The sequence below is a fragment of the Chroicocephalus ridibundus genome, chromosome 4 (genome assembly GCF_963924245.1).
Source record: "Chroicocephalus ridibundus chromosome 4, bChrRid1.1, whole genome shotgun sequence".
In the NCBI taxonomy this organism is placed as follows: domain Eukaryota; kingdom Metazoa; phylum Chordata; class Aves; order Charadriiformes; family Laridae; genus Chroicocephalus; species Chroicocephalus ridibundus.
The window spans coordinates 16,196,140-16,212,320 of record NC_086287.1 but is presented as its reverse complement, the minus strand read 5'-3'; the positions used below and the strand labels follow the sequence as shown (position 1 = coordinate 16,212,320).

Below are 16,181 nucleotides of genomic sequence, written 5' to 3'. Positions count from 1 at the left end.
AGACACACACACAGTCACACCGTGACTTGGAAGAACAAGGATGTTTCCATAGGATTTCCCAGGGAAACATCTCAATAATCAAAACACCACATTAAGTAAAACACGCCAAACCCTTCCTACAACTAAATGAATCAGCTGTTAGTCTGAAAACAATCTGGTCTTTTCATGAAACAAAAGTACTCTTAAGAAGGACTATAGTAGAACAGATTTTGAATGGCAGAAAAGCTTACTCAAGCAATTTGGCAAAGAAGGTCTTTAAGGGACCTATCACAGTCCTTGAATGGAAGAAAGGAAAGAAAAGCTGTAATAAACTATATATACACAGGTTTATGCTGTTACTTTATACGAAACTCCCAACAGAGAGCCTAAAACCCAAGACAGATGAGGCATTCCTGGGTCACTGTAAGGGTACAAAATGATTGTATACATTAACCAAGCGAAGGTGTGACTTTTTCGCACAAATACAAGTATCCATGCTAGCTTTAAACTAGCTAAGAAAAGTATTATCCATCATCAACAAGTGGTGACATTGATTACTACTTGAATTACTCACAAATGCATATCTTGCCATATCTTGCATCCCAAGCTAATTGGATAAATCTAGTATGCAATGTAACGACTTGTGCTACAATCACAGCTTTATGTGACTGAGATATCCTGAGTAAGGTGAGAGGGTAGAGGAAAGTCTCTGAAGGCAATGAGGACAATGAGCTATTGATCTTGGTATTATTTTAAGAATTTTGATTTAGTCAGCAAACTATTCAATGAGGGCAAGAGCTGATATTAGTGCAGCACTGATGCTTTCTAAAATTGAGTGGCACACTTAAACAACAGAGGAAACACCTACTACATATTGCACTTTGAGCTTTGAAGTAGTAGTCTACAAAAATACCAAAATCTGAAAGAGGAGGAGCAAAGAGTAAACAGCCCAAAGTAATGATTTCCAGGAGTTTTCATCACCTAACTTGAGACACCTTTCTGTGGGCCTGATTTTTTCCCCTGGTTTGTTTTTGGTTTTTTTGGGTTTTTTTGGTGTTTTTTTTTTGTTTGTTTTTTTTAAGAGGTCTTCACTCAGTATTTATTGAGAGCCAAGACTCTTGGAAGTATCTGAAATTGATATCCGAGGATCACTGTTCACTTCTGAAAGTGTTACCATAAATGAAGTGCCAGATCAAATGAGACTGGGCAGTCTCTAGCATTTGATTTACTAATTAAAATTATGAATTTATTTCCAATAGCAATGTCTCAGGCTTCCACAGGCTCCTACATAAAATTGTTAAGAGTGCAGCGAACATTTAAAAGTAAGTTTTACCTTTCAAGTCCTTAGGAAAATGAAGTACAAATACCACTGTAGGCAACGGAGTAATACAGGTTTTTGTCATGCTTTTTAAAAAAATCTTCCTCTCCAGAGCCCCATCTATATTGAAATTCGCCCTCTTCACTAACAATATCGTCTCCCAGAAGTAATTCCATGTCACATTTTCTATTTCAGAAGTTGCCCATCGTCTATTCAATTAGCATTATAATCAATAACTAAGCAAAGTAACATTTAGTTCACCTGAAAAAAACTGTATTAACACAAGAGGAAGTATTTTAAATACTCACCATAACTAGTTTCAAGGTCATCCTGCAGGATAGCATTATTGTTTCCACACAGTCCGTGTGTTTTGCCCAGGTACTCCGGTGCCATTTTGATATACACTGCAGAGGCACCATCCCAAGCCAGAGTAAAGGCATACTGGTGCCTGACTAGGAAGTATCCAGCCAGCTTCTGGATGTGTAAATTTCCAATAATATACGGTAACTGTACTCTGAGACATGAGAATGAATCAAAAGTAACTTTACATGAGAAATTACGACTATTAAAAAGAAATTACTTGCTGATTTAATGACTTCCTCATACATCTCAAAAAAAACCCTGATATAAATATTAATTCCACTAAAAAAGATGAAGTTGCAAATAAGAGCAAAAAAAAAAAAAATCAAAGGATCAATGTCAACAGTTATGCTTCTTAATACCATGTACCACTCATTTAGATATCACCTTCCTCAGACACTACTCTGTAGATGGGGAGTAATTGTTACAGTTGTGCTCTGGATAGTTGGGTTTTTTTAGGCTACCAACAAAAAAAGCGATCAGTTTACATCTCTTATCAAATTAAGAGATTAATTACAGTGCAACTACAGCATCAGAAGAGATTAGTTACAGTGTAATTACAGCATCAGAAACATGAGTGCAATTACCCAAATTCTTTATAGGTGACTTCACTGCTCATCTTTATCTGTTCATCTCCAGAAAAGAATAAACTAACGGACCTTTTGCAGGAGTAAGGAGAAGAATGGCACTCAGGATCATTATTCACCTGCCAAACAGAATTACTCTCCAAGTCAAGATTTTAATCAAACTCTTCATAATCCATGTTACACAACTAATACTCCCGATCCCACCCTCAGCATATGAACAAGTAGTGTGGTCCCACTCTTCCCCAAAAAACGCAAGTACAATTAGCACTTTTTAGAGCAGCCTATTCACAGCAGCAGCAGGTTTTGAAAATACACACATCAGTTTCCTTCCAGCTATTTACATTTTGTTCTATAGTAACTGGTAGCCCACATTACATTAGAATTACATCTAAATTACATTCTAGAACCCCATACTATCTATCATCACAAGTTATTTTTAATCTCTAAATATTAATGTGTTATTAGCAAGCTCAACAGCAGCTAAAAGGAACGCAGAAGTGCAACCCCTTACCTGTATGGAAAAACTCTGTTCATCTAATTCAGTGTGTCTCACAAGCACGTATGTGGATTTCCCAGGAAAATAATAATAGAGTCCATCAAAAGTTTCAAAATTATATTGACCCCATGTTCTGCATATATGATCTCTTTCAGCACCTGTATTATACACTAATAAAAGGAGAGTCACTTGAGAAGTACCACTGTTTTTCAGATTCAGTCTGTAGTTGAGATCTATGTATGTGGTATGCTATGAAATATCACCACAGAAAAGAGGGAAAAATACTAGGGCATGAAGAAATCTTTAGGCAGAGGGCAGTATTCTTGTAGTTTTGAGAACTCAAGTACAATCCCAGAAACACAGTTAGTTTTCTCTCTTTACACACCTGTCTGGCATCTCGGTCCAGTTGCATTAAATCGACTGCAGTTGCACAGCTCTCTGTAGACACACTCACCTCCATTAAAACATGTTAACGAATCTGAGTGGAAAAAAACAAAGTATATTAAAAATAAATTATGATAATTTTCATTCTTAAGACACAGTTCTGTCACCAAATGTAACTCCATGAATGACAGGAGATGGTGGCTTAATATTTAAATGTCCAGGAGAATCCCAGAGGCCTCTACAAACAGGAAACACACTGCAAAAGCTTCACCTCAAGAAATAAAACGAGATGAAGTAAATCTATTGCTCATTTAGAGGACAAATCAAAATGGCTATGATATCTGTTACTTTGACATGGTTTTAGTCCCCTAAGCAATGAATAGAGGAAGTGAACAAGTATTACACAACAAAAAAGCATGGCGCATATATCCTTATATAAGACTGCTACAAATAACACTGTACAGGAAAGCTCAACCAGGATGAGAGCATACTAACCTAGAAATACAAATGCTGAGATCCCAGCTATAAATATTTTAGGTGCCCGTCCTCCTTCCATCTAACAACTTTTAAGTATACCAACCACAAATACTCTCCATAGAGACACAGATCACTGCTCCTGTTTCTAATTTTATTACAGACAAACTCTTACAGAAGGAAAAATTTAAAGCTTAAGCACAGTGATCCTACTGTAGAGAAAGCAAGCTCCCTAACTTGCAGTGACAGGTTTGGGGGACGGAAAGGTGTTGGGTTTTTTTACTTTTTATTTACCCTGGGAAGATCCCCATCAAAATCCAACAAAACAGTTTTCACAGTCTAAGGAAAGATGTGCACAAGCAGAAACAAAGCTTCTTGCTACTAAGTTTAGACTTTGCAATTAAATGCTTTTCTAGCAATTGTGATATATTCACTTATTTTGCTACTGTTTGATATTTAAAATGCTTTCCTAAAGAGACTTAAATTTTAAACTTTAATAATTGAGTATTATGCAATCATAGTAATTTTTGTGTTTGGAGAACAGAAACTGAAATTGTATTTGTTGGAGACAAGCAGGTAAGTTACTCAGAAATTATTTCAGGAAGAGGCAAACTGAAGATTCAGCCTTCTTGCTTTCTTTATCTTTAAACACACCTCATTCTTGAAAAAATAGTCTTATATTTGAGTTTAAGTGCTGTCCTGAAAAACAGAACTCACAGAAAAAGATCTTTTCTCCCATTTCAGTAAAACCCCGGTTTATGAAATACCTAATCATCAGTAGTATACACAGAAGTCCTAACATACCTAGATTACCTTCAGGCTTTTGGGAAAGCTTTGCTAAAGAGGCTTTGCTGATGTATTAATTACTTACACGAAGACTTTTAAAATATCCAAACAATTAACTTTGATCCCTTTGTTTTCAACAAACACCACTCCTACACAAAAAAAAAAAAAAGAAAAAAGAAAAAAAAAGAGGTCATGCTGAAAAGAACAAGGCAGGTGGACAAAGTAAAAGAAATCACTCCTTTGCCTAGCTAGTCCAAATATCTAGCTCCTTTCCCTGCCTGGCCAGCATGAGTTCAATTTAAAAACTAATGCAAGCACCATGTAAAAAGGTCTCTACTTGTTCTGACTGAGCCATCTCATTTACATACTCACAGTGACCAATCCTGTCACTAAGGCAAAAGCCTTATTCCTCTTGTCAAGAAAGGCAGACATTGATCTCTTTCATCTTGACTGTTGCGAGACCTGTGTAATCAGAGCTCAGGCCGCTGTTCTTTGCTTGCCTGAGATTATGCCCTATTGCCTGTCCAGTTACAATAACATGCAATTAGACTGCAAGTCATGTTCCTGTTAGCTGTAGCGGAAGTTAGCCCCCTTTTGATGTTTCGAGTTGAATGATTCCCCCTTAAGCATGGCTCAAGTAACCTGCATCAAGCCATGTTTATTCAGACTGTGCACACAGTCAGCTGATCTGGGGACCCTTCTGTCACTGGGAAGGACCTCCCTTGCTCCCTTTTAGAAAGAAAGGGAGTTAGTCAAATCTGAATCGGAAGTCAAATGACTCATTGATGAGCATTTTCCTCTGTATGAAGTTCTCTTCTGTCTGTGCATGTATGATTCTAAGAAAACATGATAAACATAGCTCTTGTATTTGCTTATATTCCTTTTTACATCACTGTAGTATCTTTCCTTACGCTATGTAGAAGACCTCTATGTGCAAAGATTAGTTATCCTTAACTAGGTAACAAGAAGAATACAGTGTCAATTCAGATCACATTTACTGTTCTCACTACTGCAAACAACGTGGCCTCCTTTAATCATCCAGTTCTGCTCAATTAGCACAGAAATACTTCCTTAGGTATCCTGAATAAACATCCTATAACAAAGGGTTCACTCTGATCTTTGTCATTAAAGGAATATAAGCTCCCTAAATAAGCTAACCCATATGATCATATCACAAGTTTAGGTCTCTCCTAGGGACATGAAAAACATTGTTAACACCTGCAGAAAGGGAACGAACATCAAGACTAAGCAAAGGTTAAAATTAGGAAATGTTATGGAAGAACATTGTGTCCTTCGTTTACCTGAAAGTGACCTTTATTAAAAAGTCCTTAGCTCCTCTTTTTCCTTTGACATTATGCCAGCTAAGTGCATTGGGTTGGAATCTGAAATTGAAAACTGGTGAGACTTTTCTAGCAGAAAGTGGTAGGCCTAAGTAACATGATTCGACCCATGTAAGTAATAATGTGATGTCTAACCAGTGGTGCCATTACAACCTGCAAGCCACTCTGATAATATGACCATTGTCGCCATGAAGCAACTTGTCTCAAATTCCTTCTTTATTGAACAGGATGAAGACTTGGGATCATCTTATAACAGAAGCCTGAATTCTTCCCTGCTCCTCTCATTGCTTAAATACTCTAACCATCTGGTAATTACTGAATAGGCTGCAACCTCATGCAATATGAGGACAGGGTTATTTTAGTCCCTTGGGCAGCTGGAACTCCATTTAGTTCATCTCCCTCTTAATTCTTCAGCATCAGGCAGTGAGAGCCTTCAGGCCAGGGCAGTAGCAGAACCTCATGCCCGCTATTTATCACAGCCTTTGGAAAAGTGAGACTAATCTAGCCTGTTTGCATTTCATTGCAAGTGTTTTATGGAGATCAGTGTCCAAGCTTCACTGAAATCATCACTGCTGTTGCTCTCTGAAAAGACATGTTTTATATAGCATTACGTAGACCTGACAAAACAAAGTTCCAAAATCCATTTTGAAATACAGTACAGTCCCACCCACCTCTGGCCTTTCAAATGTTCATGACCTGAGCTCCAAGCACAAGTTCTGCCAATTTCATATGATAACTGTTCAAAGGCATCTTGCACCTTCATCAAAATAAGCATTTATTTTGAAATATTATTATAGGTGCAATATTTTGTGGGTTTGTATCTATGATACTGTATCCACTTAGTTTCTTATGCTTTCTACTATTATTACTTCTTAGTAGTTACTACTTATACGAGTACATTAGTATTACTTATAAGAGTACATTACTACTCACATGAATACTTAAGATCTCTTGAATCATAAAATACCAGGTTGGAAGGGACCTCAAGGATCATCACCTGGTACAACCTTTATTGGCAAAAGCAACTGAACTTATTTCAGTTACAAATCAACTATATGTACAGGTTTGCTCACCCATGATTTGTTCTTTAGAACTTTTAACAGTTTATTAGGAATAAAATTAGAATAGCTGAAAGTAATTCGCATAATGTGAAGCCCTTCAGTATGAAGTAAGATACAGTTACTGAAGAACAGCTCTACTCTTGGAGCACAAAGAGGTAACTGCAAAGAAAACACGTATCTGTACCCCATACCAAAGTTAAGATACTAAATGAAAGAGACATCTAAATTAAAGTTTTTTCAAAGTAAAAACAAGCCAACACATTCAAGAACATGTCTGACTATTCAAATTACCATATGCATAAACTTTTAAATACTTGATTTTTGTTTTAACTATCACATCAATCCAGTTGCTCCAACTGAATTGACTTCACTGTAATATACCATTACCATCAATACACTATTAATTCTTGAAGATTTGTAACTGATGTGGACCTTCTTATGGGTATTTTTCTGTAAAACATTAAGCACTTCCTATTGTTGGAATTCTGTATTTTGTTACTTTAAGAAGTGGCATGAAAAATTTGTTTATTGTAAATCTATGAAGACAGGTTTCCTTTTAGGATATTCATTACTACTTTCACTTGGACAGAAAAGTTGAAGCATGAAAGATTAATTTAGAGATGTGAAAGTGATCAAATTTTATTTAAGCTAGGTAGGTACAAGGTCCAGCCTGTTCCCTCAGTTCTTGTGATTCTGACTATTTATCAATTTTGGCCCAAACAGTTTCAGAGCTCCAGAGAGTCATTTGCAGAAACAGACAAAGACTTTATAATTTTCAGATTCTTTAAAAGATGGCACATTTTAAAAGCTTTATGCAAGTGTATGTGAGAGGTCTCTCTGAAGGTTATCAAACTACCAAAAAGATCAATTTTTTAAAAATGAGCAAATTTTATTCTGAAATGGAAAAGTGAAAAAACAAAGCAGTTTGGGATAAGAATTTGCAAGACACCTATAGCCATGCATAAAAGAGAGAAAGTACGCTTAAAATTGAATATTTAAACTTTTGCTGTCAACGTTCTTGAAATTTTATATTTTGTACACCTGCATCATTTCCATTGCACACTTTCTCTAGAAAGCTTTCAGGTGTCCTTTTGATTACAGGAGAACTAATAAAACTAATATTTCTTGCATTATCTTTTATCCTTCATAGTCTTTGAAAGCATCTGTCTGTAATGGCACAAGTTTTCTGTGGCATACAGGCTTCAACAGCATGCAATACAGCCCTGAAATGAGGACAAAGATCTCATTACACCAGGATGTAAAATTTTCCTTTCTGAGATTGAGGTGAATGAGTAGGATGTAATTTTAATCCTGCAATACTAAGAGTCTTCCAGTTGGTTGCAGATTTTCTGCTCTGGTGCACCTCTTTGAAATCAACACACATATTGTAAGGGACAAGTACCTTCTATAGTAACAGTGACTTTAAACGTTAAAGACATGCCTGATACAGGTTTTCAACACAGGAAAATTTGAAGTGTTTCATCTGTTCAGAATTTTCAGCAGTAGTTTGAAACTTACTTCCAGAAATAATTTGTTTTGCCTGTCACGCATTCTTCGTATACTTTAGCTCTGCTTTTTTGTTTGTTTTGCTTGGTTTTTTTTCTTTAACTTTGCATGAAAAACAGATGTGTGGAAGGAAGTTGCAAGTTTAACATCTATGTAAACTACATGTTAACTGCTGTAAGTTATTCTGATAAGCGTTTCAAAACTCAAATCCCATACTCCCTGGGTACAAGAAACTAACACAAGAATTTATCTCTTGGCATTTACTTGTACTATACCAAATTTTTGTTCCCTTGACATATAAGGCATTACATTGCTTTCTAAACTACTTTCAGTTGACTAATACAATGGTAGAGAGATCTATTGTACAATAAATCATGCTCTCCTCATACAAAAAATTCCACATAAAACATGTTAGTTTGTCGATATCGACAGAGTTATAGGAAGCAAGAAAAACGTTATTGCAACAAGAATTTACTGTAATAGAATGAAATATAAGTCCGTTATAATCAGTTTTATAAATATGTCATAATTTTCAGGGACATCACTAAACTAGAGAAAGAAGCTAACAACCTACCTTTCTGAGTTTAAAAAAAAAAAATGCAAAAAACCAAACACACAAACCCCACATCAATTTACTATTTCATGTATCTCCAGATTAGTGTAAACCCTAGTCCGTGGGCAGAGCTATAGCAGATTGCATCTCTAGTCAAATGGGAAGAGCCAAAACAAAACTATTGTTCTAAGCATTTAGAGCGTGTTACTGAACTCTTGCACAAGGCAGATCAGGTTGTTCTTTTGTTTTGTTTTCAGTATGTCTTTTGCGCACAGACAACAATGGATTCCATCTTCCACACAGTTTACTGGGATTTCAAAAGGAAACTTCCAAGTGTAGGTATTCCACTGACCAGAGAGTTTAATAATCCTGATTTTATGTGCCTTCAAGTATGGGCAACCATCAATAATTTTTAAATTATGTCTCCACCAACATTGTCTTGCCAGAGCAAGTACATCAGAAATGGAAAATCCTTATGAAATATTTTTGCCCTATAGAAATAGGCATTAGAAAGAAAACAGAAGTCTGTCCTATTACATCTGCAGAGGGCAATGAAGCATAGCTCTTGCCATCATAACTACATTCTCCTTTAAAAGCTTAGACATGTGATGGGTAGACTTACTACTCATTTCATTCTCCTTCGTTATAGATTTGTTCTTCTCTTTCTTAAGTATTAGGCCTACTTAAGAAGCAATAAACTTGTACATAAACCATTTGTAAGAGTCTTGCCAAGGCTTTATGCACAAGTTTATTATTGCACACTTTAACAGTAGCACAATGCATCTTATAAGTCTTTTTTTCCAGCTGCTTGCTCTGAAGCAAAACGTGAAATCCACTGGTTCCATTAAAGGAATTTTCACTTGGCAAAAAATAAACCCAGGGAACCAAACAATTATTATGGCAACAAATTTCTCAGCATGATTTGCGCATCTTTTTGGAAGCTGCTTTATTTGGTTAAAAAAAAAAAAAAAAAAAGGAGAGCTAAGAAAAGAACTACTTCTTGGTCATTAAGCTGGTGCAACCCTCAAAAGCAGAGGGATTTTTACTGGTATAGACTGCTATACTTGCAAAGCAGTTTTATGGTACACAATATACATATATGATATTTTTCATATACTGGCAAGGTTCATAAGTAATCGTTTTTATTTGAGTAATATCATGCTTCTCTAGACCCTGCTATTATTCCCCCACATTCAGCTACACACTTCTCAAAAGCTTCTGAAAACAGTATGTATTAAACAAAGACATTAAAAGCTTTTGGGGATAACACAACCCTAATCACAACTGATCAGAGTCCAATCTACACATCAGTCTTGCATTTTGTGATATAAAAGCAGGGGATGCAAATCCAGACTATTCACTATTAGTTAGGTCACACATCCAATGCAACCAATCAGGCTGACTGAAGAGAAACAAGAGGTTTTGCAACACTAAAATTATTCTGAATTACTTTGCCTCATGTTTCCCCTTTGTACAAGGCAAGCATGACACAGGCTCTACAGAAGAGCTAATATATGGGATCTTTACCCTTGAGCAAAGAGATTTAAGCCTGTGCATTTCACCGCTGAAAATAAGATGAACCAAAAAAGACAAGATGCAAATTCCTCAAGCAAATGCCCACCACTGCAAGCCGGTGGCTAGAAGTACCTCATCCTGCTAACCCATAGATTACACACACGAAAAGCATTCATAGATTACCTCAGCAGAAAAGTAACAAACAAGAAACCTCCAAACACAGAAGAGATATAAGACAGGTAATTTAATGGCATCTAGGCAGCAATTCACATCTTTAAGTGGATTTTAGCAAGCCACATCTTTTTTTCCACAACAAGAGCAGATTTCCCTGCTGAAAGCTCTTTGGTAGAAAACCTGCAGTTAGAGACAGTCTTTCAAATGATCAAACCAAAACCTGGTATAAACCTAAAGCTAGGTCAAACCCCATGATAAGTTGCCATATTCCTGTAGTCCTTTAAGGCCAATCAAGGTAGAGGCCCCTTATATTGAAGGCTGTATTAGTTATTTTAGGTTTTTTTCTTCATAAAATAATTAAATGATGCAGAATATAAAGGACAATTGAAGTTACTTCATGTAGAAACATAAGTAACTTACCAGATGGTCCACATTTCATATTGTGAAGTCTCTTGTTCCGAGATAAGGATATCGCAGTAGATGAAGCATTATAAACTGCCATTCCAGACTCCTTTCAGAAAGAACAAAGAAATCAGCAGCTATAGCCAAAACACTTCAAAAAAAATCTCTTCAAAGTCTATCAGTAAATTTATGATTTTTAGTAAGCTCACTGCTTCACCCAGCAAAATCAACAGGTTTGTTTTGTGGTGGTTTTTTGTTTGTTTTTAACAAAATCATAAACACCCAGGTTAGTTTTCAAAACATTTCCTACCATATCCTCCTTAATCTTTTCTTGTTGTTCCAACATTCAAAAATACATTATGACAGACTGAAGATTTTATTCTCTCGTGTTTCCTTTCTTGTAAGCACTTCTGCCTTCAACAGTCAGCAGCAAGGTATCTTGAGTTTTCTTGTATTAATTCTCAATACTGTATTAAGTGAAGCTTCCTTTTTCTCCAATAAATTGCCTTTTGGAACCCAAGCATTTCTAGTCTATCAGACTTTGTAATCATTTTCACAAATTGGTATGTCATGATACTTTGACTCCCCCACTCATTCTTGCCATATTCATCTATTAATCCAACTTCCACTTCATTCTTCCATCTATCAGTGATGCTAGTCACATCACAAATCCCTCCACTCTCTTTCCAAACTCAAATTATTTACACAGTGGCAGCTGTATCACTTCTGAACCAGAAACATACTGAGTCCTACCAGAATACCACAACAAGAACTCACATCAATGCTTTGGGGAAGCGGGGGGAAAACCCCCAGGTTAGCTGTTAACAGCTTAAAAGTCAGTCATCGTCAGTAGCCATCTGACAGCTTCTATGTAAATTGGAGGGATAACATTATTATATACTGTTTTACTGAAGTATAGTGCACAGTTTAGGTATGATGTGTGAACACATGAGTTCCTTCCCATCTTCTTGGAAGTTGAAAGTTTTAGCACTTTATTTAAAATTTATGATCTTGTCTACCCCATTTACAGAGAAATGGGACTAGGTACAAACCCAGTTATTTATACAAAGAGGTACTGTAGATAGGATATGTGAAATTGCTCTTTTAGATGCAGCTTTGAATGCTCAGGTTCAAGGAAACTTGAGAACAAAGACAACCCATCTTAAAAGGAGCATTCTAATGAATGAAAGGTATAGTAAAGCACCTGAGCACGTATAAGTGGCTTATTATTCCCCACAATTTTTCTTTGAGAGGAAACAATATCCAAGACAATTTACTCAGAAAATAATTTCCATACCAGCTCTTGGAGAAAATATGCTTTAAGGGAATAATATTAACTTGTGGTTTTAGTCTGCACAAAACAATCAGTCCTGTAGGATGTGCTATCATGCAGAAGTGAAAGCAACACTGATCTATAAAGGCGCCCTAAAGAGTTCTTCAAAACTTAAAAACTCATGTTTCCTTTAGGGGAAGAAAAAAAAAAAGCCAGCAATACATCAAATCACAAAAGCCAATTCAGTCTATATCGTCTACTTGAGACAACAGAAGAGCAGACCTGTTTACCCAAGTTACAAAAAATCCATTGATATTTTTTCAGGATATGGTTTTATTGCCATGCTCATGACAGGTAGATGTATACCTCCTAATTAGTATGCCTTTATTAAAACCGTGTTGCTCACCTTCTCTATAGCCTCCTGTCTTTGTTCTAGAACTGCCTACCTCTAGGGTGAGTACAATTTTTCCCAATTTAACATGAGCTTTTTGATCCTCAGAAGCCAATGACTTATGACAGTAAGTTTTTCCTTATTAAAGATGCATCTAATTACATTTACCTAGTTTACTTAACATAGATGTTACAGCCATTTCATGTTATTACTTCACCTCATGAAGAGCAGTAGCTATATCCTCTAAAATGTTCATATTTCAGTGACACATTAATTACAGAATACAGTTTTCATTAAGGAAAATTCAGTGACAAATACAGTACCTGTTAATAAACAATATTAGCCACAATGCATGATGTCTACAGTGATACAAATAACTATGCAAAATATTTCCAAAATAACATTAAAAACAGAACCTGATACATCTACATAATTTTACCTAAGGACTTGGTTAGATATATAGCATTTAATTTTCACGCCATAGAGTTTTATCATTCAAATTTCTCAGTCTTGTGCACAGTTCTGCAACATATTTTTAGAATAGCAGGTGTTTTCTGTATTCTAAATATCTATTTAGACATTTGACGGAAAACCTATCTCAGAAGCTATGTCATTAACTGAGTCTCCATGGACATAAAATTCTGACGAGGGCTCAACCACCATCACATACTGTTGCTTCTCCCCTTGAAGAAGCTTATTAAAAGCAAGAACATGTAAAAATCCATAATTGTTGGGTTTAGACAGTTCAAATGGCTAGAACAACTATTCTTCAGGTTCTCACCTTTTTAAAACTAATATTGAATTATTTTTTTTCTTTTTCCTAAGCATATTTCTTACTGAAGATTTCTGCTCAGTGGGCTAGCACAGAAGGAAACAAAGAGTCTATTACTGTATCCTGAATTCTTGGGGGAGACCTCAAACAACCTGTTTGCAGTTACCTGTGGCACATTTTTCTCTCCGCTGAGCTTCTCCCAGAAAGAGCAGGGAGAAAGAAAGGCAACTCCTCTGCAGAGCCGCAAACAAGGGCTACAAAGCAAACTTTCCTCTTCCCACCCTCAAACAAGGGAGCGGGAACCACACACCCTAATTACATTTCAGCAACACACCACGAATGATATAGTTGGGCTGCCAAGATAAACCACATCCAAAAACCCGTACTGAGTTGTAGCGATCTGATACTGCCAGCTCGTTTACTTCCACCGAGAAGTGAAAAGGCTCCCACAAAGCGATTATTGCTGGATGAGCCAGACCAGACCATGGCTTTTGCTGGAGCAAGGATGCTTCATACTGCATATAACTACGTCTGAACGAGCTGAAGCTCTAGCTACCACCTTCCCTCCCTGCTTAAATACTTTAAGCCCCAAGCTCCCTTTCATTCATGACTGATACTCCTTATGGTTGGGATAAAATACACATTCAAAGCTGTTTAAAGGGCAAGTCCTGAAGAATCACAAAGGGTAGGGCAGCCATCAGAAACACCGACAGTATCATGGTAACATACAGGCATATTCAGGTGAGATACGAGAAATGCATTATCCTAGCGACAACCAGAACACCCGTCCCTCAGACCTCCGCCGCCAACCAACCCCTCAGGCGGCGGCACAGGGCGGGAAAACCGGGCACCATCTTGGGCCAGGAGCGACGGCACCACCTCGCCTCCTGAGCCCCGGTTCGAGGCAACCGACGGCGGGGAGGGCTCCTCAGACAGAAGTCAGACCTCCCGGCAGCCTCGTCTCCCCCAAGGAGTCGCGGCCATGCCCGCCCGCCGCCCCTCACAGCGCCCAGCCCACATCCCCCTACCTGCGTCGCCGCGGCGAGGCCATCCCCTCTCCGAGGTCCCGCGGCGCTGTCGCGCCTGAGAGCAGGAGAACAAGGCTGGGTTTACTCGTCCCGTACAGCCCACCCCACCCAGCCCCCCCTCAGGGCTGCCTGAGGGAAAGGAGCCCCACCACGCCCCGGCTGGCTCTCACCTAGGGAGCGGTAAGTCCCCGCCGACAGGGAGCTGGGCCCGGGCACCCCATGGAGACAGAGCTGGAAGGCAAAGGCACAAGGTTAGTGATGGCCGGGACTACCCTCTGCTTCCTCCCTCCCGTCCTGCCCTTGCGCCCAGCCCAGCGGGAGGCTCACCCGGTGACAGCCAGACACACAGCAGCACCCCGAGGAGAAGCTGGGCCTCCATGGGGACTGAGCAGCGGCTGTTTCCCGCGGAGTGGCCCTCAGCACCAGCCGCTACCTGCGCCCTGGGCTCATCCCGCCCTCGGGGGCGGGGCGGCCGGGGGGTTTATCAACCGCCCACCCGCCCTCCGCCCCTTTCCTGAGCACCCACCCCAGGCGGTACGCCTCGCCTCGCAGCACAGCTCCTAGCCCCGGGCTGGCCTCTGCAGCCGAGCGGATCCGGCCCTACTAAGGCTTCTCCCTGACTACCTGTGCCGGGCACTAACTCCTCTGGCTCCTCATGTTTATTTTCACTTTGCCGTTCTCCTGGGGTTTAGGAAAGGATTTAGTGTTGCGGCTTCTCGTCAGGAGCCGAGACCCCCGCGGTGGGGTGCGAGGCTGCGCCCCGCTTCTAGCGCCATGGAACCCGGGGCTGCTTCGCGCTCGCTGCTGGCAATGTCGCACGGCCGGGAACGGGCAGCTTGCGGGGAGCCGCCTGCTTGTGCCGAGGGGCAGCGAGCGTTGTCCGTGCTAAACAGGGAGCATTGCCCCCGACCCGCTGAAACAGGTGTCAGAACCTGAGTGATGAAAGGCAGGAGTAAAACACGAACTGAATGCGGCAGGCAGCCAATGCGTATGGGCTAGTTCCGCAACTTCTGATAACTTATTGTTACTATAAATGCACACTCCTGAATTTTGAGTTCTTTGTGGACCGTTTTCCAGGTTTATTCTTTTTTTTTTCCTCTTGTGATTAAATTTTCTGTCTGTTTTACCTTTCTTCCATTATTTTTTTGCCTTTTCTCTCACCTCTTCCTGTCACTGTAACCTTTTTTCTGTTCTCTTCCCTCTCCCATCTGCTGCTGCCTCCCTCCCCATCATTCTTCAGGTTTGCATATCTTATAACAGAAGCTTTAGAAGCTGCCCATACCAGGTGAGAAACTGTCTCAGATGAAAAGGGGCCTTTTCTGACTGCTTTGGGAAGTCTGTTAACAGTAAGTCATTAAAAAGATCTCTTTTCTGCCTTTGTAATTTGTCCCTGTGGATTGTGTTTCTTGCTGCAACAAGTGTTTCATTTCTAATGAAATGATGGAAAACTAGTGATGTTTTCGCTGAGAATTCTGTTCTCTTCTGTAAATGTTGGAGGGAGAATGCGTATGAGAGAAAAGAAAGTGAGACAGAAAAGATATTATTTTCCTTCCGCACAGCCTTTTTCCCAATAACCCCAAACAGATATTTAGAATTACATGCTAGCCTCAGCCTGTAGCAGAGCCCATCTACTCTGAATGCACCAGGCTTTGGTGCACTTTCTCTGGTCCAGATTACATTAATGGAAGTAGAAAAAGTAGATTAAAAGCAACAGGAATCAGTTTACACAACACACATTTTAATGTATTTCTTTGCCTACTAAAAGGGCTGCCCACTTTATTA

At 39.0% G+C, this 16,181-nt stretch overlaps 1 protein-coding gene across 1 annotated transcript in view; it reads right to left on the bottom strand.

Moving 5' to 3' along the window:
- OTOG (otogelin) overlaps positions 1–14,778 on the bottom strand; it is a 106,037-nt gene extending 91,259 nt beyond the window's left edge. Inside the window, exons 1-8 of the mRNA XM_063333791.1 lie at positions 14,727–14,778; positions 14,570–14,630; positions 14,400–14,454; positions 10,954–11,044; positions 3,126–3,218; positions 2,756–2,910; positions 2,245–2,363; positions 1,606–1,811 (exon numbers count right to left, since the gene is read on the bottom strand). Coding sequence (XP_063189861.1) covers positions 1,606–1,811; positions 2,245–2,363; positions 2,756–2,910; positions 3,126–3,218; positions 10,954–11,044; positions 14,400–14,454; positions 14,570–14,630; positions 14,727–14,778 — 832 coding nt within the window. The remainder of the gene's footprint in view (positions 1–1,605; positions 1,812–2,244; positions 2,364–2,755; positions 2,911–3,125; positions 3,219–10,953; positions 11,045–14,399; positions 14,455–14,569; positions 14,631–14,726) is intronic.
- Positions 14,779–16,181: the final 1,403 nt, after the last annotated feature.